Source organism: Arabidopsis thaliana, chromosome 3 (genome assembly GCF_000001735.4).
Source record: "Arabidopsis thaliana chromosome 3, partial sequence".
NCBI lineage: Eukaryota > Viridiplantae > Streptophyta > Magnoliopsida > Brassicales > Brassicaceae > Arabidopsis > Arabidopsis thaliana.
In genome coordinates, this window is record NC_003074.8 from 15,470,554 (window position 1) to 15,493,113 (window position 22,560).

At 34.6% G+C, this 22,560-nt stretch overlaps 3 protein-coding genes and 2 pseudogenes across 5 annotated transcripts; 3 read left to right on the forward strand and 2 right to left on the reverse strand.

The window, feature by feature from the left end:
- Window positions 1–2,791: 2,791 nt before the first annotated feature.
- Window positions 2,792–4,212, forward strand: AT3G43570 (GDSL-like Lipase/Acylhydrolase superfamily protein; the record flags this gene model as incomplete). The annotated part of the gene is made up of 6 exons (NM_114225.1): window positions 2,792–3,035; window positions 3,127–3,257; window positions 3,346–3,570; window positions 3,675–3,762; window positions 3,850–3,930; window positions 4,019–4,212. 6 exons carry the CDS (start codon window positions 2,792–2,794, stop codon window positions 4,210–4,212), a joined length of 963 nt encoding a protein of 320 aa, NP_189943.1.
- Window positions 4,213–8,467: 4,255 nt separating this feature from the next.
- On the reverse strand, window positions 8,468–8,680 carry AT3G43572 (uncharacterized protein; the record flags this gene model as incomplete). The annotated part of the gene is made up of 1 exon (NM_001125290.1): window positions 8,468–8,680. One exon carries the CDS (start codon window positions 8,678–8,680, stop codon window positions 8,468–8,470), a length of 213 nt encoding a protein of 70 aa, NP_001118762.1.
- A 585-nt stretch (window positions 8,681–9,265) lies between these two features.
- AT3G43574 (beta-galactosidase-like protein) lies at window positions 9,266–9,475 on the reverse strand (the record flags this gene model as incomplete). Its single annotated transcript, NM_001125291.1, has 1 exon — window positions 9,266–9,475. One exon carries the CDS (start codon window positions 9,473–9,475, stop codon window positions 9,266–9,268), a length of 210 nt encoding a protein of 69 aa, NP_001118763.1.
- Window positions 9,476–10,366: 891 nt separating this feature from the next.
- On the forward strand, window positions 10,367–11,785 carry AT3G43571 (annotated as a pseudogene; the record flags this gene model as incomplete). Its single annotated transcript has 1 exon — window positions 10,367–11,785.
- A 4,909-nt stretch (window positions 11,786–16,694) lies between these two features.
- Window positions 16,695–21,395, forward strand: AT3G43573 (annotated as a pseudogene; the record flags this gene model as incomplete). The annotated part of the gene is made up of 1 exon: window positions 16,695–21,395.
- Between the last annotated feature and the right edge of the window lie 1,165 nt (window positions 21,396–22,560).

Genomic DNA, 22,560 nt, shown 5'->3' on the forward strand with positions numbered 1-22,560 from the left:
TATTCCACAGTTTCAACACAAGTCTCCATATATTTTGCCCTGTTAGATATCATACAACTAAAGTATAGTCAACCAAAGTTTTTAAAAGAACCACACAATAAATTACGTCACTAACCATAGCTGCATATACACTTACAGTTTCATGTAAACAATTTTCACTATATGAGCCTAAACAAATTTCCCATCAGAACTTCCTTTCACGGTCTTACATGTATGTAGTTACATGTCCTACTGTTCAACAATGATTTTTATAACGTAATAAAGAAAAGTCGAAGCTATAAGCTATTAAAGGACTCTAAGTCCATGTTTTGCTCCTTTTAGACACTTAATATCAACCTTAGTCTAAGACACAACATATGTCTTATAGCTTCAGGTCTGCTTATGGTGAATGTGTAATTCAGTTCAATTCCCCTAAAACACAAACATGTCGTTGCAGCTATAGGGGGTGTCAATCCAGTCCACTGTATTGCTAGCAATCAAGATGTGTACAGAAACAACTAAGTCAAGCCAGATTATAATGATGGTGGGTTTCTAGTAACAATCCTAGGTCAGGATTCAAACAAGTGAAAGAAAGAGAACTTAAGAGCCCTACTCGATCATTGGGTCGAGTAGAACCAACAGACAACAAAATTAAATAACCTAAATGCAATCAACAGGGGATACAAATAGGGGATACAAATAACAGGTAAATAAAAGTGCAATCAACATGAGATACAAATAAATCTAATAGAAGTTCTAAGGATGGATTCATTGATAAGGGCAACTCTAGGGTTCATCAGATGGCTAATAGGCGAAAGGTAGATACCCATGACGATAGATTCAAAAATCGGGTCAATCCACTCTCGTGACAGAGACCCCCATAACTCTACCACTTCCTAATCTCAACTCTCGTTGATGAAACATGAAAGAACGGGGTTTAAGAAACAATCAACCAAAGTCAATAGGCAGACAAGCCAATCCCTTGGTCGAGTCTACAAATCTCTGGAATTCGTAGGTCAGACATCCATTTGAACGTCTTTTGGACGCTGGACGTCTATGATCGAATCTCCACATTAGCAAGCGATAATCGCATAGGGGCCAAGCGAATCCAGAAGGGTATAAACCTAAACACTAACCACCTAATTAACCTAGAGATTACCCTAATCTAATCCATCCTCAAGATTCCTAATCACTACTCAAGCAACATTCTCAATAACACAAACCCAGAAGTTACTAAAATCATACCAAAATGTAGATCTAAACAAGCTAAGCAACTTTACTTAAACAATTAAATGCAAAAACGAAATAGATTAAGAGTAATTAAGGTTTCAAGATTCATAAACACAAAGAAAAACTGAAAGATAAAGCATAGATCCTTTGGACAAATCCCAAAGTGATCTATTTATACTAAAATGTTGGAAACCCTAGATTCACTAGAAGACAAGAGACTTGAGGCGGTTTGGGCGAATACTCGATCTTGGGGATCGAGTAAAGAGGGTGCTGCAAAGTTTGCGCCTTTGTGTCTATGCTCCAAGTGATCAATTGGTCGAGTAGATGCTTCATCCTCTCCTATCCGTATGCTCAAATGTCTGGTTGAGTGGGGAATGAGGAGGATCCAAAGACGCTTTGATAGTTCAACAAGTCTTGTAAAGATGGTCACCCTTGGTCGAGTAAATGGATCGAGTAGTGGATCGAGTAGGAGGGGCGAGTAGATCAATCTGCTGCTTCATCTTAGGTTGCCTTGATCGAGTAAGAGGGTCGAGTAAACTACAGCCTCCTTTGTAGCATCCTAGATCGAGTAAAGAGGTCGAGTAGAGTGATGCCTCTTCTGTACCTGCCTGGATCGAGTGAATGGATCGAGTAGAGTCCTTTTTAGCTCCTTCTGCACCTGAAAACACACCAAAACATGCAATGCATATGCAAGATGATCTTAGATGCCTAAGTATGCAAAATAAGTTAAAATGGTGCAAAATGATATGATACAATGAGCAAATGCAAAGGTAAATGATGATAAACATATACCTAAGAGTAAAATACAGTGTTATCACCTAGTTGGGCCAAGGGACGGATCTAGGAAGGGAGGTGTTGGGGAGCTGCCCCAGCGGCTTTCCTAAATTTTTATTTTTTGACATTAAATTTGGAAAATTGAAGACTTCAAATGGTAATTTCCTTTTATAGCACTTTGTAAATGTTTATTCAAGAATCATTTAGCAAAAAACAAAGTCATGGTTAAAATCTTTAATTGTTTGAGACAAATTGTGGAGAATTAGTTTTCAAGAATCTATTAACCATTATAAAACGTTTCAATTTTTTTTTATGTAAATGTTTTTACTTTTCTTTTTGTTAGGCAAGGCAACAAATCATGAAATCGAACGTAATGTGTGGTTGGCAGCAACTAAGTTACCATTGAGTGCTGTTGACAAAAGAGAAAATTGAAATAATATATATTACCATATTCTGAGAGATTGTGTTCAATTATACTACCATATTACTTACACTTTTCTTTGTGTCTTAATTAATTAACTGTTTTATTTATGAAATTGGTGTAAATCCCAAACATAGTATATTCACGTGATAGACCATTTTGTTACCATTTTCTTTTGGTAAGAAATAACTATTAAATTTTGTTGTCGTTCCAACTAATTAGAGATTTCATATATAGAACCTAACAACTGTTGTTTGAAAGAGTTATTTTTAGAAGTACAACCAAACGAAACGAAGTCATAGTTTAACCATGTATATATGTAGACATGTCTTTGAATGTAAAATACAAGCCAATCTCGAGCAGAAAAGTTGCAAACCAAAGAAGAAGATGAAGATTCAAATTATATGGCTCACTTTGGTTTTAATCGTCGTTGAAGCTAATGCAGTCAAACAAGGGAAAAACGCAACGATCCCGGCCCTAATAGTTTTTGGAGATTCAATAATGGATACAGGAAATAACAATAATCTTCCCACTCTTCTTAAATGTAACTTCCCTCCATACGGTAAAGATTATCCTGGAGGCTTTGCCACTGGAAGATTTTCTGATGGAAGAGTTCCTTCTGATCTTATTGGTAACCATTTGAGTCATTTTTTTTATATTTTAGAAAATTATAGATTATAACTATTTATATGTTCTGATAAGTATGTTTAAAAATAATTTAGCGGAAAAAATAGGATTGGCTAAGACATTACCAGCATATATGAATCCATATTTGAAGCCAGAGGATCTTCTTAAAGGTGTAACATTTGCATCAGGAGGAACTGGTTATGATCCATTGACAGCAAAAATTATGGTACAATATATCTTATGTTTTTCTATCACGATCATTAGTTCTTTTCATGGGTGATTCTTTATTCTTACATTTATGTTTATTTTTGTAGTCAGTGATATCAGTGTGGGATCAACTCATATATTTCAAAGAATATATATCAAAGATCAAGAGGCATTTCGGAGAAGAAAAAGCAAAAGATATCTTGGAACATAGTTTCTTTCTTGTGGTGTCTAGTAGCAATGACCTTGCTCACACTTATTTAGCTCAAGCTCATAGATATGATCGTACCTCTTATGCCAATTTCTTGGCTGACTCTGCTGTTCATTTCGTGAGAGTAAGTACTTTATTTGTAGTTAAATATATATATATATATATATATATCAATAGTATATTGTTATATCTACTAACTACTTTATCTTATCTATAATTAATAATTAGGAATTACACAAGCTTGGAGCTCAAAAAATTGGAGTGTTTAGTGCAGTCCCTGTTGGTTGTGTTCCACTCCAAAGAACAGTTTTTGGAGGTTTTTTTACAAGAGGATGTAATCAACCTCTAAACAACATGGCAAAACAATTCAACGCAAGACTTTCTCCAGCACTAGATTCTTTAGATAAAGAGTTGGATGGTGTTATCCTTTACATTAATGTTTATGATACTCTTTTCGACATGATCCAACACCCTAAAAAATACGGTAGGTCCATCTAACATATTTATCTTATAATTCATTTTTATTATCTATTTTAAACTAAATTTATTCACATTATCTCATTTTGTTTCAGGTTTTGAAGTGGCTGATAGAGGATGTTGCGGTAAAGGACTGCTCACGATCTCCTATTTATGTAACTCATTGAACCAATTTACGTGTTCTAACTCTTCAGCTTATATATTTTGGGATAGCTATCATCCAAGTAAAAGAGCTTATCAAGTTATTGTCGACAATTTACTTGACAAATATTTGAGCAAAGTATATTGATGTTGAGGAATCAAAGAAAATTGTATCTTTTTAGTCTCATTGTCTTTTTTTGTTCCATCTCAATTCATGTCTCACTATGTATTAAAATTTAGATTTTCAATGTATCATTCAATTTTTACTCCTCAGATTATTAACTTTAAGGCTCATCAATAAAATTTGCATACTATATATAACTTAGTAATATTATAATTAAATTCCATATTTAAAAGTTACCCATTTAAAATTTTAAATCAACAAAAAAAAGAGAAATAGTTAAAGTCAACATCTCTTAAGTAATTACATGTAAAATCTTACGAACCGTTGACTAAATAGAAAACAAATTACGAACTAGTCTAATTGAATTTTGTTTGTTATACTATTACTCTATTAGCTTTGAGCCAAATCAAAGACATGCTTGTCATTTGATACTTATTTACTTTGTAATTCATGAACTGGAAAACTTCGTTTAATAAACTATTGATATTTTTGCATTTGTCAAAAACAGATTACAAGATTGAATTAATAGATGGTCGACAATTGTTTTCTTAAAAAATAGTAAAGAGATTCCTACAAAGTCCATGGTAGCAGCTTTGCCTATATACATCTAATATTGTTTCCATGTTAGTAATTTTGCCTATATATATAATATTGTTTCTATGGTAGCAGCTTTCCTAGTGCATTAGTAAGATTTTGGTGGAATTCGAACAACAAACAAAAAGTAAATACTAGCTGGAGTAGAAAAACATGTGCTAGAACAAAGGGAAATTGGCTTCAGAACCATCGATTAATTTAACTCAGCCCTATAAGCAAAACAACTTTGGACTTCCCATAATTACTCTTTGCAAAAGTTTTTAAGAGATAGATATTTCCAAAAATACAACTTTATTAATCCAATAAAATATTGTTTCTCCTTCTAATGAATGGGAAACACCATATCGACTTGACTCCTAAATTTTTAGCCCACATTACTCGTGGTGTTAATTACTTGATATATGTTGGTAAAAATTATATTTAAATGATGATAGTTATCAAATATAATCTTATATAATTATAATGTGTTGGTCTCTAAATATTTTAAATTACCATTCAAAAATAATTCATTTTTCATATTCAAATTGTTGCCAACACATGTCTTTATATACTCTTCATATTCATTTTTGTTATCTTTATTGTCAAATTTTTATGATTATGGTCGTCGTTACTATCACCGTTCTACCTTTATTATACTCTTCTTCTTCTTCCCCTTCCTCTGTCTTGTCATTTTCTTCTTCATTCTCTCCATCTTTTTCAATGTAAAACATTTGTTATTATGTGGTTGAAAAGAGAATAAATTTAAACTTACTAACTTTAACCAAACATAACTCCATAAACCTATGGATAAGTTTGACTCCATTATTCTGAATTTAAATAAGTTAATGTCAACGTGATTAACGTTTGAGTTTAAATGAGAAGAAACATGTTAATAATGACTCTATAAATTAAAGTATTAGTTTTATGTATAAATAGCTATTTATAATTTAGAACGGAACACAGAAAGAGCAAACGTCATATTCTTAAAAAACAAGAAAGATAGAGCTTACCTTCAACATCCTCCCCTTCCATCAAAATACTTTCATACTTGGTTTTAATCGAGATTAAAGTAATGATAAACATCAAATGTAACGCCCGTGAACCAGAAAATCGGTTAGGGTTTGTTTTTAAATTATCCGGTTTAATTGTTTGGGTTAATTGGAAACCGTAGAGTGTGCCTATGAAAGAAGGAAACTCGAAATTAGGGCTTTAGTTAGCTACTTTTCGTTTTATAAAGGAGAAAAGGAGAAGGAGCAGAATCGTTAGGGTTTGGGAGAAATCAGTTTCGTCAAATCAAATCGTGGTAAAAGGTAACCAAATTTGGTAGAGTTATTTCCAAGTCCTTTATCGTTATTCTCCAGTTTATAGAATTGGATTTAGATTAAAATTGGTTGAGTTATTCGCAGTTTCGTAAGACACGTTTTCTCAGACGCGAATTAGGACCAGCGGAGATTGAAACTGAGATCGTGGTCTCGTCTGTTTTCCGATTGGCACGAGATTTTGTGGGCAGCTTTGTGACGTCTGCAGCTAGGAGTTCACCGGAGCGATTGAATAGTTAACGGTTAGCTTGTATTTTAGGGTTTCGTCTTTGAGACTGCTTGTTTCTGGTTTTTCCTGTCCAGTTTGCTTCAAGGTTGCTTTTGGTTGTGGACTTGTTGTAGGACGTTTCTGGACTTTTTTGGACGCAAGGAGAGTCTCTCCTGGGTTTAATTGCTATTGGAATCAATTTGTTGAGGTGAGTGCGTGACCATGAGATTATCTGAGCGATTGGGTTGTGTGATTTGTTTTGTGTGATGATATGTAGGTGTGGTGAATGTGTTTTGGGTGAATTGTTCAATGACTGGTTTGTTTGTATTGTATTCGTGATTATACCTTTGTATTTGCTTGTGTGTATAGCTCGTAGATGGGAGGATCGCCTCACTAAGTATTTATGATAATACTTACGCATCTCATTTTGTTGTTGATGCAGGTAAAGATAAAGTGTGATCGTGGAATCATGGCAAGGAAGAGAGGATGATGTAGGAACTCGTTTGTTTTATTTTTGGTGTTTTTGGTTATTGGAACCCGGTTAGGATTGTCAGTTATTCTTGGTTTTGTTGGTCGAATTATTTATTTATTCATAAAAATAGTATTTTTGACTTGCGGTTTAATTATTATGTTATTGGTTGGTTTAATTAGATATTTATGGGAATATTTAATTATATTTAAAAAAAAAAAATGGGTCGGGTTGTTTCATCTAACAACGGATGGGTTAATATGTATAGATTTCAAATCGACATGTTATATTAAAGGGAACCATATCAGAGTGGTTTCAAGGAGAAATAATCGGATTCAGAACTTTCTCAACTGTCAGTATAGCAACAAATACTAGATTCTCCAGCAACTTCCCAACTCTTATGTCCATGAAGTTGACCGATTCATACGGCACCGCTTCGCTTTCGAACGAGAAATTGGTGTTGGAATCACTCGGTGATTGCCCTGAGATAGTGCGGTACAAGAAAACCTGCCTTTTGGGACTCTTTGTTGTGACATTATTTTCGGTCGCAAACTAAACCGACGTTTTTGTGACCCCTTTGCGACTGACTAACGACTGCAGTTAAAATGAATGCAAAGCCGTCGCTTATTAACGAAACAATAAACTGGTCGCAAAACAATCTCAAATCAGCGACTTTTTGCCAACGACTTAGCGAGAAAAAAACATAGTCGCAAAAACATTGCACTTTTGCTACAGTTAAGCTACGTATTACGGACGCTCGAGTCTTACATTTCAAAATTTGTATTGTGAGGTGTGTTTGCAAGTTTTCTTATACGTTAATAGTTTGATTTGATCGATATTAGTTATAAGAATATAATCAATCTCTTCAATTCCAATGTTTACAAACTAAACATTCAAAAATCCCTAATCTATATCAAATGTTACGTGTTTAATAATCGATCGATCCCGAGCTGGCAGGTGAGTTTCTTCGTTAGATGACTCGCTCGCGGATGATTTGTCTTCGACAATAAGTGGTGGATCGATCGATCCCCTCCTCGGATCGATCGATCCGGAGTTGCGGACCCCGATTTGTCGATTCTTGCCATCGTTTCTGGTCCAAATGAGCCCAATAAGTCCCGTAAGCATCTTATCCCGCTTAAACACCTAAAACCTGCAAATGACTCAAGACACAACCGAAAAGACGCAAAAAACGGACTATGACACGACAAACGACTCAAAACTAAGGGACTTAAGACACCAAAAACGCAACATATCAATAAGTTATGAAAGCAAAATATTTACAAACCTAACATTTATATATGTACTATATAGTACTAAATTATTGAGAATCAATGATTTATGGATCAGACTCATATGGAATACAAACATTTGTCTTGTGACGTATTATATTTGGTCACAAAATAGTCACTCTTGACCTATATCCGACTTATTTTGTGACTAATTACTTTCTTTTTTGTGATTAAAGTCCGACTAATCTTTCAATTAAGTTGTGACTGTTTCTTAAGTTCAATCAATTTCACCAATTTTTTGCCTAAGTATTTAGGCGCTCAATATTCCCTCCAAACAATTTACTTTGCAACACTTTTTCGACTAAATTGAGACTCCACTTTTTTAATAAATAAATTATAAAGTCTCGATTTTTTCTTTGTATTGATTCTTCTTCTCCTCTTTCAATCTTTCTTTTTTTTTGTCAATAAGCTTTGGTTTCATTCAATCACTCAAACTTAGTACAAAGCTTAGGAGAATATCATTCTCAGAGTTTAGTACAACAAAGATAAAAGCAATAAAGATAGAAGTACAATAGTCCGATGATAAAACCATGCTAGCTCGGAGACAAGAGTTGTAAAACACAATGCCACATGCGAGAAGAAGGTAAATCGGAGACACAACCTCGGTCGATCCGGGAAGTGGAAGATTGGTCATTGTCACAAGACATAATGATGTTGAGAAGGAGTAAGGGTCTGTAGTCAAACTCAAAAAAATCGCTGAAGCAATAACCAGGGTTCGCAAGAGATATATGTGAAACTGCAACAAAACAGGTGGATTCTCTCTCGCATAATGTCCTTGACTATGGAGATTAAGAATGTCACACAAAGTTAGTCTTTGGTTTAACACAAGTAGAAGATTACCAGACCTGAGCTTCAAGGTTTTCATGAGCATAAGGAGTTTATCACTGAAATTGATAGATTTCACAAGAGAGAACTCGGTGATTGGAAGGTGAGAAAGTTGCGGTAATCACCGCACCTTGGTGACGGGACCATAATGCCGCACTTTCTCAACCTTTGCAAATGGCTTCGATAAAGGGATCTAGAAACAAGAGTAGAATCCCTAGGTGACTTTGGTAACCAGGTTCTCAAAGAAGGTATGTACCAGCAAAGCAACGATGATTGATTATGGATTAATTGACATCTAACAATTATTTTGAGCAATCGACACAAACGTTGGCAGATAAAGAACAAGGGAAAGTTTAGCCAAAACCTGGGCCTAATGGATAAAGGAGGTGGGCCGTCACTTATGACAATGGGCCAAGAGAGAAATGGGCTGAAATGGGGGAGGCCCAATAACAGGAACCCTAGTGTCTCTCTGGCTGCGATGAAGAGTTGGTGACTGTGGCGGCAGGACTTCGGCAAATTGAAGATCAGAGTGGAATGAAGCTTCACCGGAGGTTGTGGCACAAAAGTGGTCCAGAGACTCAAGATCAACGAGTGACGGTACCATTTGGGTTGAGGAACTGCAGATTCGGAAGTGAGAGATCTCGTTAGCACTAGGGCGGGGTAATAATCGTCGACAGTGGCCACTGGAGTAGATCGACGGAGTGAAGCAACGTTGAAGGGTATGGTTAAGTGATCTCCGAGAATCGAAGATGGATTTAATGGAAGGTTGATGTGGTGTTCGGGAAGATGGAGAGAAAAGCTTAAAAGGGTTACAAAAGTGATGCAAAGATAATAGAGATTGAAGCGACTTGGGATCTCCCGACGCCGGTGAGCAAGAGCTCCACCGGCGTCGGAAAGTTTGATTGGGAAGCTGTCCTCGAAAATGGTGCCCGAGAAAGTAGCGTCGATGTTAGAATCACAATGAAAGTAATTTAGGGTTTATGCTTAAACGCTCTCACCTCTCTCCTCTTCTCATTTTATCAGAACACCCTCAATCTTCAATTCAATCTAGGGTTTCTAGATTTATGGTTGTTGGTAAGGGAAAATCAAATAGAGGTCAAGGTCGCGAATCGTCCTCCGGTGTCCGTGTCTTCCATGGTAAAAATCCAGATATAGGTTCGAGTGGATTATCAAGAGCTGTTGGTTTCGTTACTAGCCCTTCCAGGTCGAGAACAGCTTCCACTTCTGTTTGAAAACCATATCCATGGGATCGAGACTCTCTGGAAATTTCTATCTTTTTCTCCTTTTATAGATTTCATTTTGCATTGGTGATTGAGCTCAGAAACCAGTTGTGTTTGTGTTTGACCATTTGTTTTGAGAGTGTTTTTAGTTAAGTTGCTAATTCTTTGTTGGTTGCATATACTAAAAGTCTTTGTAGTTTGTATACTTACGAGTTATTTTTGCATTGTCTATTGTGATATCAACTTAATAGTTTGTCTTTTGTTACAGGTTTAACCGGCACAAGGGTAAGCTGTCTAGAGTGATTGCTGGAACATTTCGGAGGAAGTTTGATAGGCCTTACTTCAGTTAGAAGGTTACACCAATACACATTCAAGAGAGATACTTCAGGAAATTTGCGGTAATATCATATATACCTTTCATTCTGTTATTGTATATATAAAGTATCTTTGCTAACTTACCTACTTGTTTTGTAGCAGAAGTATAATTGGGATGGTGGGATTACTGAGCTCGTTAAAGAAGGATTCTTGGTTATAGCCAAGAAGCGGATGAAAGGGATTGTCAATCAAGGAAAGAAGAGTGGTATACAACCACCATGGATTCGAGATAAACTTTGGGCTCGGATGTGGGAGCATTGGAACACTGAAGATGCTATTGACAAGAGTGAGAATGCTTCACAATTTAGAAACTCTACTCGTGGAGGTCTTGGAGTGCACAAACATGTAGCTGGTCGGAAATCGTTTATGCAAGTTCATTAAGAGATGGTAAAACTTCTCTTATCATCCAAACGATTCACTTAATAGATTATCTAATATTTCTTCCATGATTTTAATCTCTTTTATTTTCATTGTAGGAGTAACGTTTGAAGCGATTTGTCTCACTTGGGGAAGTTTTTATTGAAACACATACTAGGGCTGATGAATCTTTTGTGGATCAAAAATCTCAACAAGTTGGTGAGGGATATGCGGAGAGCCTTGAAGAGAGGATGTCTGAAATAGAGGAGGATGGTCCTCAAACTTCTGATAATTCCTCTCAGTGTTCAAGTCATCGTACACTCAGCCTTGAAGAAAAGAATGAGATCTTTCTAAAGGTAACTCATTTCTGTTTTTATTATACTTAGAATGCTCGTCTTTGTTTGCTTGGAAATTATGATTGTCTTACTCTTTGTTTGATGAGCGATAGATGCTTAGAGTAATGATGATTTTCTTTTTGTGATACTCATGATTTAATTCATTTTATATGTGCCTTTGTCTTTTTGTTTTAGTGTACTCATACAGATGGCAAAGGCAACCCTTATGGCCTTGGATCGCTTGTGGAGACACTGACCAAAAGAAAAAGAAAGGAGTGTTATGCGAGCTCTTCTACATCAACCATTGTGGATCTTCAAGATCAGATGCGGAAGAAGATATCAAAACATGAAGCTCAAAATGCAAAACGTGATGAGGAGCACCAACAATATCAATCTCGGATGGAGAAGCTTCTCCTCTTCATGAAGGAAAAAAACCCTAAGTTGGCTGCTTTTTTGTCTACAGGACAAGAATCACCCCTCCGACCAACCACCACAGGCACCGAGCCAGACATCCCAACTCCATGCACATTTCCAACCACCACAGACACCCCAGAAGACACCAGATTAGGGACCACTCCATTAGCCTCCACTTCAGCTAATTTGTCTAACTCTTCTTCTTACCATTGAACTTGATTTTCTAATGGTTTCGTTGAAAAACTTATCTTTTGTTGAAAACTTATTTAGGATAATAATATATTGTATGAGTGGATGATTTTATGAATGTTAACTTGTTCCATGTTTTTAACCCTCTTTGTTTAGTACTAATAGCTTCTCAATTCAAAATCTAATCATGTTTAGGTTCGGTAACAAAGACAGTAGAACAAAGAGTCTTACTTTAGTCACAACCGCAAAAGACTCATTGCGACTAAATTGTAACTAAATAGTACAGATATTGCGACTAAAGTGGGACTACATTTTGTTTTTCACCCACGAAATAGTAGTCTTTAACTGGTCGCGTAACTCCGACTGTTGTTTAGTCCCAAATCAGTTGCCACTTGAGACCGACAATTTTTGTCTCAAAACTGTCTCTAAGTGAGCCGCGTTGCGTTTTAGTCAGAATTCTGCAACTTCCTCGAATAATCAAATATCAGTCGCTTATGGAGCCGATTGGTAACGACTGTTAATTTTTGCTGTAGAGACTTTTCTTCTAAGAACTTTCATTGTAGAGAATTTGGCTGTAGAGACTTTAACTATAGAAACTTTGGTTGTTAAAGTATGATTAGTAAGAAATAGACAGTAAAAACTATATCTTTTATTTTTATTATATAATTTTTTAGAAATAGAAATTATGCTAAAAAAGAGTTTGTTTGGTATATATATGGACAAAATAAATTTATAAATAATAAAGTTGTACAAAAAATATTAAATTAATAAATAAATAAATGATAAATATTCTCAACAAATAATAATAAGAAAATCCATATAAAGATCTGGTGTGATTTTTGGATCAAAGAATCATCACTCTCACGCAATTGATAATGACTTTTGATAGTTGTTCATGCAAAAAAAAAAAAAAAAATGGATCTTACAAGAACAGAAATAAAAAGTTTATTGTTATTAATCAAAATATTTTTGAGATAAATTACTCATAGATTAAAAATTGATGTTTTATTTATCATGGGGAAGAAGAAAAAGGAAAATATAGATTTCATTTAATTATTTATTTTATACACTTTAAAAGGTCTCATATTTGTGGCTTTGAAAAATTGAAAGTGAAATGAAAAAAGTAAGCAGTTAGATGTTAAAAACTTTTAAAATAAATAAAGCCTTAAAAGTGTGATTGGTTGATTTTTGGCTTTTAAGACTTGAAATTAAATCAAAAGTTTTTAAAGTCCCTTCCAATCACCCCTTATGTGCGAATGCAAATCGCGGTATGATAATGGTCGTAAATAAGCGACCATGTTGCGACCAATTTAATTAGCGACCGGTTACAAAGTCAGAAAACCCTTGTTTGCGACTGATTTGGGACCAAATTGAGGGTTGCAAAAGACAGGTTGTTGTTAAAGATTTTGTGTAGAAGTGTTTTGTTAAAGATTCTAAGGAAATATGAACGACTGAAATGATTTTAAACAATTTGTTTGTAGCCGTTGATTTTGATCAAGATGATCACCGAGAAGACTTTGTTGTGAAGGTTAAGGAAGATGAAAAAGTATTCATGTCCAAAGTGTCCTTTTGAGTTTCATGATTGGGAATCTTATACATCGGATTCACACACGTCATTGGATTCTCCGGTAGAGAGATTTGGGAGTTTAGTTAGTGGTTCGAGCCTTGATTGGTCTGTAGGCGGGAATTGGATCACAGTCCGGTAAAGGGAGTGATATAAAAACATAGTTGAAGGCAGAGGCTTTTTTTAATGCTTGATTATAATTTTCAATGGCATAATGTAATGGATGAAGCTAAACAATGAGCTACATTATTTCCATCTATAATTGTTCAAATTCTTCATAACAATCATTAAAAGTTTTGGAAACATTTTTACATATTTTAGTAAAAATGAGTGAACAGATTAATCTTTAACATAAAAAATAAATTTAATATTTATTAAGAATAAAGAGCGTTAGGTGCAGTAAGCGTAAGGGAAAAATAACCTTTTTCGTATTCATAACTATAAATAGTGTGTTGACTAAGAATTTCTTTTTGGAAGATGAATTCACTTTAGTATGTTTGTAAATTAAACACTGTTGAGACGATATTAAACTTGACATGAAACAAATTTATAAACAACACAAATGATCCAAAGAATAAAAATAAAAGAAAACTTATGTTAAAAAAAATCAAAAATAAAAGATTATAGTACTTTTGCATTACTATATATCAACTAGATTTTAACCCGCCGTATACCGCGGGACGATTTATTTTTTAAAGGTAATATATATTAAAACTTGCAAATTTTATTTTTATAAAATATTTATATTTTACAGTTTATAATTGTTATTAAGTAACGCTATACCACGAATTTATGAGACAATTGTTAAAAAACTGAAGTTTTAACTCTTACTAAAATAGCATATTAATAATATTTTAAAATTTTATAAATATTGATTCAAATACATTCCAAAATAAAACCCGTTCTGTAATTTCTTTACCCGTCCCGTGATTTTTTTTAAAAGTAGTAATTTTTAAAATTCAAGAATTATTTATTATATATAAAAATTTTGCAAATTGTATCATTCTCTAATATATTTAAATTTTATAGTTAAATTTTATATATAGTAACATTATACATACCACATAACATTTTTGGTTTTATATAACCTTTTCTAAATTAGGATGATTTGATATGTTTAATATTAATGGTCTTAAAAATAATAAATTAAAGATTTAACCCGTATTGAAACGGTGGATTAATTATATTTTACTTTTTTATTAATGTTGAATCAAAAACCCGTCCCTCCAAATCCGTCTTGCCAAAAAGCCATTTATTTTATTGATATTAATTTTATTTATGATATGACTCTGAATTATAATCTAAAAATTTTAGCTAATAACATAGGAGTGCACCATATATATTTAATAGCGGAATGTACCATATGACCCGAATGCACTTTTACCTAAATCCACCAAAAAACAAATATATTAGTTAGCTTAAATTAGTTAAAGAATACAAATTGAAAAGGTATATTACACTTTATTCGAATATAGTATCAAAACTTATATAACACAGAGATTTGATAATTTTTTAATTGTTGAATACTTTTTTTCTTGTGCTAATTTTTATGTGATTAAGATTTAATTGATTTCGTATATAAAATATTAAATTGTTTTACGAACTTATTTGTTTATAATTTGGTAACAGATAAATATTTGAATATTCGGTATATTTTGCTTCAGTTTAGGAAATCTTTGATGACCCGTCTTTAGATCCAATAAGCCCTATAATTAAGAAATGAATATTTTCGTTAAATGATTTTGGTAACCTTAATGATGTTATTAAAGGATTTTATTTTTGATTAAATTTTTCTAATGACATTGTCATGTAATTAGTTACAAAAATTAAGGTTACATTTTAAAATGTACTTTCCAAATAATATAGTAGGATATATAATTATTTAAATGATTACTAAACCCAAACTTATATTAAAATAATTGATACAAACAAACTCCTACGTAGCAGGGATTAATGACCTAGTTTTAAATAATAATCCTTTATTATGCAATTATTTCGAATCGTTTCAAGCCATAGCACTATAATAAAAAACAAAAAAGCTCATCTTCTATTGGTCATTACCAAAGTCGCTCTTGTACAATTTTCACTTTCAAAAGTTTTAAATATTAAATGTTACTCACATATGTTTTTTTTTTTTAAATGAAAAAATACTGCCACTACATTTAAAACAGTGCATTAATGTTAAACTATCATCTGCACTATTAAACATTTATCTAGTTAAGAGTAAATATTCAATCAATATGTGGAATTTATCTAGATAACTACATGTGAATATATGATTATGATGATCCTTTTGGATTTCTTACATTAAACATTTGTTGCATCAAGTGTTTTTATTGGTTTTAGCATCATTTTTAAGAAGAAAGGTCTCACTAATAATACATGGAAATAATATCTGATGTTGGTAATGTATACCAAAAATTTATATTTAGAGAAATTATAAGTATAAAACTTCCACTAAGTTATGAAGTCCCCATTCTCCAAGCTAAGGTGTTACAAGTCGAATCTGATATTGTATAATCTAGATAACTAGTTATTTTGCAATTGTATTGGCAAGAAAATACGTAAAATTATTTAATTATTTGAAAGAAAGAGGTTGTATAATTTATCTAATTAATATTTATCTAGTTAAATATACTTGCAAATAAATTTTTGTTGTTTGAAATCCAAAATATTTAAATTTTGGCGGCATTGCATTCTTCTCTGGTCTTGAAAGGGGCAAACATTTGAGCAGACTGAGCTATTACGGTTGGTATATCTAACATTTATACATCTAACGAAACATATCAATCCAAACTAAGATATACTATGTAGAAATCCAACAAATGTTTAGTTAAACCTTCAAAAACATGTGAGAGATTTTGATTCTTTTAAGGTATCAAGAGCAAAAGGAGGAAGAGAGATATTGGTTGTGGTGTCATAAATAAGTTTATTTGAAATAATGTTTATCTATTTATGACTTAGTATAATATCATAAATAAGTTTCCATAACCTTTGCAATATATAATGTTTATTTGAAATTTCTGAATTTGATTTTAATATTATTTTTAAGTTAATTACTTGTAATATCATATTAAAGCTACTATATGTGACACAACAAAGATTACAAAAATAAATTTTCCAAAGTATTGTCAAATAAAATACCCACACTTCATTGCATCCCTTCATTTTGAAGTTTTGTATTTTCAATAATTTATCTATTTCCAAAGAATAAAAATGCATAAAAGTTCGATGGGAAGCTTCTCCCTGTTCTAGGTTTGCCTAATTTCGATCAAATTTCAGTCCAATCTGGTCTAAAATCTTCTGTTTCTTGATCTCTATCACTTTCTCTCACGCATCTAACCACTAATTTCATCTATCCTGATGAAATATGAGGAGGAACTTTGGAGATCTTTTCAACAATTGAAGATTGGTGCTGACCAAAAAGCTTGGGTGGTTCATCAAGAGGCGCAGCAACAATTTGAGAAGGACCATAGACTCTGTTTGGTGGTTAAAGGGCTCAATCACAAACACCAAAACCTAGACGCTATGAAGAACACTCTTCCAAAGGCGTGGCATCTTGAGGGTAAAATTGAAGGACAGGTGAACGATGATGGAACTGTTAATTTCTACTTCGATACTGAACATCATCTACTCACTGTCTTAGAGAATGGTCCTTATACCTTTAAGGGGTGGATGGTAGTCATCGATCGTGGGCAGCGAATGGAATCCCCAACTTATCTTCGCAAAATTCCGTTTTGGATCAAAATCTTTCAGCTTCCGAACGTTTATCGACGACATCAAATTGTTAAGAGTATTGGTTCGAACTTGGGGCAAGTAGAAGAAGTTCAGATTCTGCAGCCAACTGCTACTCGTCCTGCACATGTGTGGATCAAGGTGTTGTTTGATGTGGATAATTGTATCACTCTAGCTCGTAAAGTCCAAATTATGAGAGTTGGTGATCCAATTGAGTTAGAATTTCGATACCAAGGTTTGGAAAAATTTCTGCCTAAATTGTGGAAGCCTTAAGCATGGCTCGGAGGATTGTACGCATTCGCAAATTCAAGATAGTCATCTATCACACATAATGCAACTTTGTGAAGATCTAGGCTATAGCTCTGTACCTTCGGCTGGGCCTAGTCTCCTGCAATCTCATTCATCTACCTCTACCACAGAAATTGGAGAATCATCTCGTACGCAACGCACTTCGCCATCCCGTCAGCTAGGCCCTATGATCACAGCTCCTAGCCAGCCAAGGATCTTACATGACACTCCTCCTCACCAACAAGTTTCTATGAATACTGATCTGTGTCAACTAGGAGTTACTCAAGATATCCCTATGATTGTTGCTGAAAGAAGTTCTAAGAGGAAAATCTCAGACACAGATTTTCTAGATCAGCCCACTCCATCAAAACAGAAAACCACTCAAGCTACTGCTGTGGAAGGATTGGTAACTACCCGGCGGAAAGCACAAGACCCTGTTTCTACATTGGCTAAAGGGGAGGTGGCAACCCCGAAGCCACCCCCACCAAAATGAAGATACTACATTGGAATTGTCAAGGGCTTACGAGGAACCCCTTGACAATTCCATATATCAAAGACATCAGGAAGTCTTCTAAACCTGATGTTATGTTCCTCACTAAAACTAAAAAACGGTTATACATATGTTAATAGTCTGTGTAATGACCTCGGCTTTCCTCACAATTTTGGGCTTCCATCAGACGGTCTTAGTGGAGGACTGGCTAATTTTTGGAACAACACTGTAAATATTGACTTTGTGCATACACCCTCCTTAAACTACACGGACATGTACATATCCAAGCCTGGTAGTCCATCCTTTTTTCTCACCTACATCTATGGAGACCCAAATCAACGTCATCGCAACGCTATGTGGGAGAAAATGATCTTTTAGGCTGATATGGGAATGTACAGAAGCAAACCAAGGTTAGTACTCGGTGACTTTAATGATGTTAAGAGTAATGATGAAAAGATGGGAGGTCCTAAGAGGAGTGAAGCTTCGTTCAATCTGTTTAGAAGGATGCTCTCTGTTTCTGGACTACATAATATTAAAACGATGGGGGGTAAATATACATGGGCTGGGCAACGATATTCACATGCTATCCAAACTAGGATTGATCGTGTTGTGGCTTCAGCGGACTGATTAGATATATACCCCAAAGCTTATGTACAGCTTTTAGAGTGGATTGGATCAGATCATCGGCCCCTCTTAGTGCACACAGGAGACCGCAAATGGAAGGGCTACTCTACATTCAGATATGACAATCGATGGAGATTTAATGATGAGCTCAAAAAGGATATGCAGAACACCTGGCTCTTTGAATGTCAGAATTTACCTGGAAATAAGTTCCATTTAGCCTTGTAAAAATGCAGATCTTGTTGTTCTAAATGGAAAACCAGAAATTTACAAACACGGAGAGAAAGATTCATAGTCTGAAGCATCAAATCGAGAAAGCGTATGAAGCCAAACCTCTTGATTTTGCTAAGATACAATCTTTAAAATCTGAGCTTGCTTTTCATTACAGGATGGAAGAGGAGTATTGGAAAACCAAAAGTAGAATTCTGTGGCTCCGTGCTGGTGATAAGAACACAAGACTCTTCCATGCCAAAACCAAGCAAAGACGGAGTTATAACCGAATCAATGCAATCATGGACAATTCTGGGCAAATAAGAAGTAATGAAGAAGAGATACATAAGGTGATTGTCGATTACTTTGAGCATCTGTATAAATCTGATTCGACAGAGGCTATAGATATAGTGGTCAACAACATCAGGCCACGAGTTACTTAGGAAATGAATGCAGCTTTAATTTGTCCTTTTACGGAAGAGGAGTTATATCAAGCGACATTCAATATGGCAAGAGACAAAGCTCCAGGACCAGACGGTCTTAATCCCGGCTTTTATCAAGACCATTGGTCTACTATCCGCTCAGGTGTGCTTAAATTTGCTCAATCTTTTTTTGAGACAGGCAAGATTGATTCTGAAATGAACCATACTTACATATGCTTGATCCAGAAAATAGATCATCCTATGGATGTGAAAGATTATAGACCAATCAGTTTAGCCAATGTGGCTTATAAAATTTTATCAAAAGCTTTATCTGAAAGGCTTAAGCCATGGTTGAACTCTATTATCTCTGATAATCAATCCGCATTCATTCCCGGGCGGTTTATTACGGACAACATTCTCATTGCCCATGAGCTGATTCATTCACTTCAGACTAAAAAAAAGTGTTACTCCTTTTGTAGCTGCAAAGTTGGATATTACAAAAGCTTTTGATAAGCTCGAGTGGCATTTCTTTGAGGCAGTAATGGCGAAAATGGGATTCTCGGACACTTGGCGTAAATGGATGATGGAATGCATCACAACAGTCAAATATTCTGTACTCATTAATGGTCATCATGTTGGCAATATTTCTCCTCAGAGAGGCATCCGTCAAGGTGACCCTATATCGTCATACTTATATTTGATATGTACTAAAGGTCTATCTGCTTTAATCCAAGCCTCTATTAGAAAAAACAGTTACATGGATTTAAAGCTAGCAGGAATGGGCCAGCAATCTCACACTTGCTTTTTGCAGATGACTCTTTGGTGTTATGCAAGGCAAATGAAGAGGAATGCCACTCATTGATCAATATCCTTCAGCAATATGAGCAAGCTTCAGGTGTTCTTTATAGCTTCAGGTGCTGTAAATTTTCAGAAATCAGCTGTTCTTTTTAGCCAAGGAATAGATTCTCAAGTGCGCAAACAACTCACTACAATACTGGGAATTTATAAAACGGAAGGTTTTGGCAGATACTTAGGCTTGCCAGAGTTTGTAGGCCGAAATAAGACCAATGCTTTCTCTTTTATTGCTCATAGAATGGAACAAAAGTTGGATAATTGGTACAATAAGCTTCTTCCACCTGCAAGAAAGGAAGTGCTTCTCAAGTCAATCATTACTGTCATTCCAACTTACAGTATGTCATGCTTCCTCCTTCCCATGCGGCTTATTTATCAGATTACAAGCGCTATACGGCGGTTCTGGTGGTCAAGCACTAAAGATAAGCATAAAATTCCATGGATAGCCTGGACAAAACTCAATGAGCCTAAGAAGCTTGGCGGTTTAGCAATCAGGGATCTTAAGGACTTCAATATAGCCTTGTTAGCGAAACAGGGTTGGAGGATCTTGCAAAACCCGCATTCGCTTATTGCAAGAATTTTTAAAGCAAAGTACTTCCCTAAACAAAGTCTCTTGGAAACTGAAGCCACAAACCACTCAAGCTATGCGTGGAAGAGTATCCTTCAAGGTGCTAAGCTTCTTTCTCATGGATTAAAATATTTAGTAGGGAATGGTCACAATATTAAAGTCTTGAAAGACAATTGGTTACCATTAAATCCCTCTCGCCCAGCTAACGGTCCAGGAGCCTCTGTTTATCCTAATCTGAAAGTTAGTGACTTGATTACAGATGGCAATTGGAATGAAGAACGTCTTGCCCAATTAATCAACCCTGAAGATGTTCCTTATATTCGAACTATCAGGCCTTCAATCACTGGAGTTGAAGATGCAATGTCCTGGCTGTTCACCAAGAATGGTAACTATTCTGTCAAGTTAGGTTATTATCTAATCCGTCAATTATCTCCACCTCAACATGACATATCACCTTTGAATTTAGCTTCTGCAACAAATTTGTTTACCAATATATGGAAGCAAAATGCACCACCAAAGATCAAGAATTTTTGGTGGAGGGCAGTTCATAATGCATTACCTACTGCAGATAATCTGAAGAAACGTAAGGTGACTATAGATGATACATGTCAGAGCTGTGGAGAAGCACCAGAGGATGTTAATCATCTCCTATTCCAGTGTAGAGTTAGCAGGGAAGTATGGCAGCACACACCTCTTCAATCTCCTTAAGGTAACATTCTAATGCTCAACTCACTTATACAAAATGTGGAATTACTCCGGAATTTGAACCATGATCCAAGAAAGGATGCAAGTTTGTTCTCTTTTATTGGATGGAGAATTTGGAACACTACAAGAAAATTGACTTTTTGTAGCGTCCGAATAACGCTATCTAACTATATTATAGCGTTTTAACAAGCGCTCTATCATAGCCCGTGATAATAGGTCGAAGACTTAATATAGCGGATTTTCTTTATGCTATCGTATTTTTAGTTATTATAGCTCATTTTTGCTGCAATATTAGATTTTACAACAGCACTTCAATTTTGTTATTAATGATGTTATTCAAAACCATTTGAATTTCAATTTTAAAATTTTCATTATGAATTTAAATTTTTAAATTTCGCATTTTGGATTTTAAAAATTAATTCATAGTTAAACAGAAAAAATAAATCATTTTATTGATATAATAATTTAACATAAAAATTCAAGTGGAAAACAAAATACAAAGCAAGCAAGATCGAACTTTTGCTTAGGCTTTTACTACATTGAGATAATAAAAAAAATCATGGTTGCTACGGCCACACTTCTTCTTCTTTGCAGTTCACAGCCCTCCGATGAAAGACGAGCATTACCTAACAGAATATGTTAAGTTACATTAAAACACAAAACATTGTAATTCCATTAACTTTGCAAATAAAATTAAGATTCTATGTTTTCAAGCTAAGTCACTCCTAACAAAGCAAATTATGATTAATAGTGACAGTACCATGAAGTCAAGGAGGCAATGGTTAATCTAGAGAAGCGAAGAAGCAACCGGAATAGAAGATTTTAAGAAACTGCTTATGGAAAAGTCTAAAACCACTTGTTAAAACACTAAGAACACACAAGTGAAGTGGCGAGATGGAATCTAACCTGAGCAAAGCTGTTCTATGAGATGAGATAGAATCTAAAACCTGCACACACAAAGTTCTCATTAACACTTCGCAAAGGGGAATCATAAGTATTAAGGAGAATATGTGACAAGTAAGGAGAATCCTAAACACAATGTATTATTAACTTAACACATACATATAGTTCACTAAAATCTAAGCTAGGTTCACATGAACGAAAGGATTACGCTACCGTAAGACACATCATAGCCATGAGTCCAAGCTGTTGTCACAGTTGACATTTCCCATCTTAAAATCAATGAAGTACAGCTACAAATTTCCACATTCCTAAAGGGAAGGCATATAACTATAGAGAGTTAGGAAATTACGCTGGCTTTGGCTTCAACAAAAGCACCACTCTCAAGGAGTAGTTTTGTAACTCGTTACTTGGCTATATTTCAATTGGAAATAAAAGAATCTG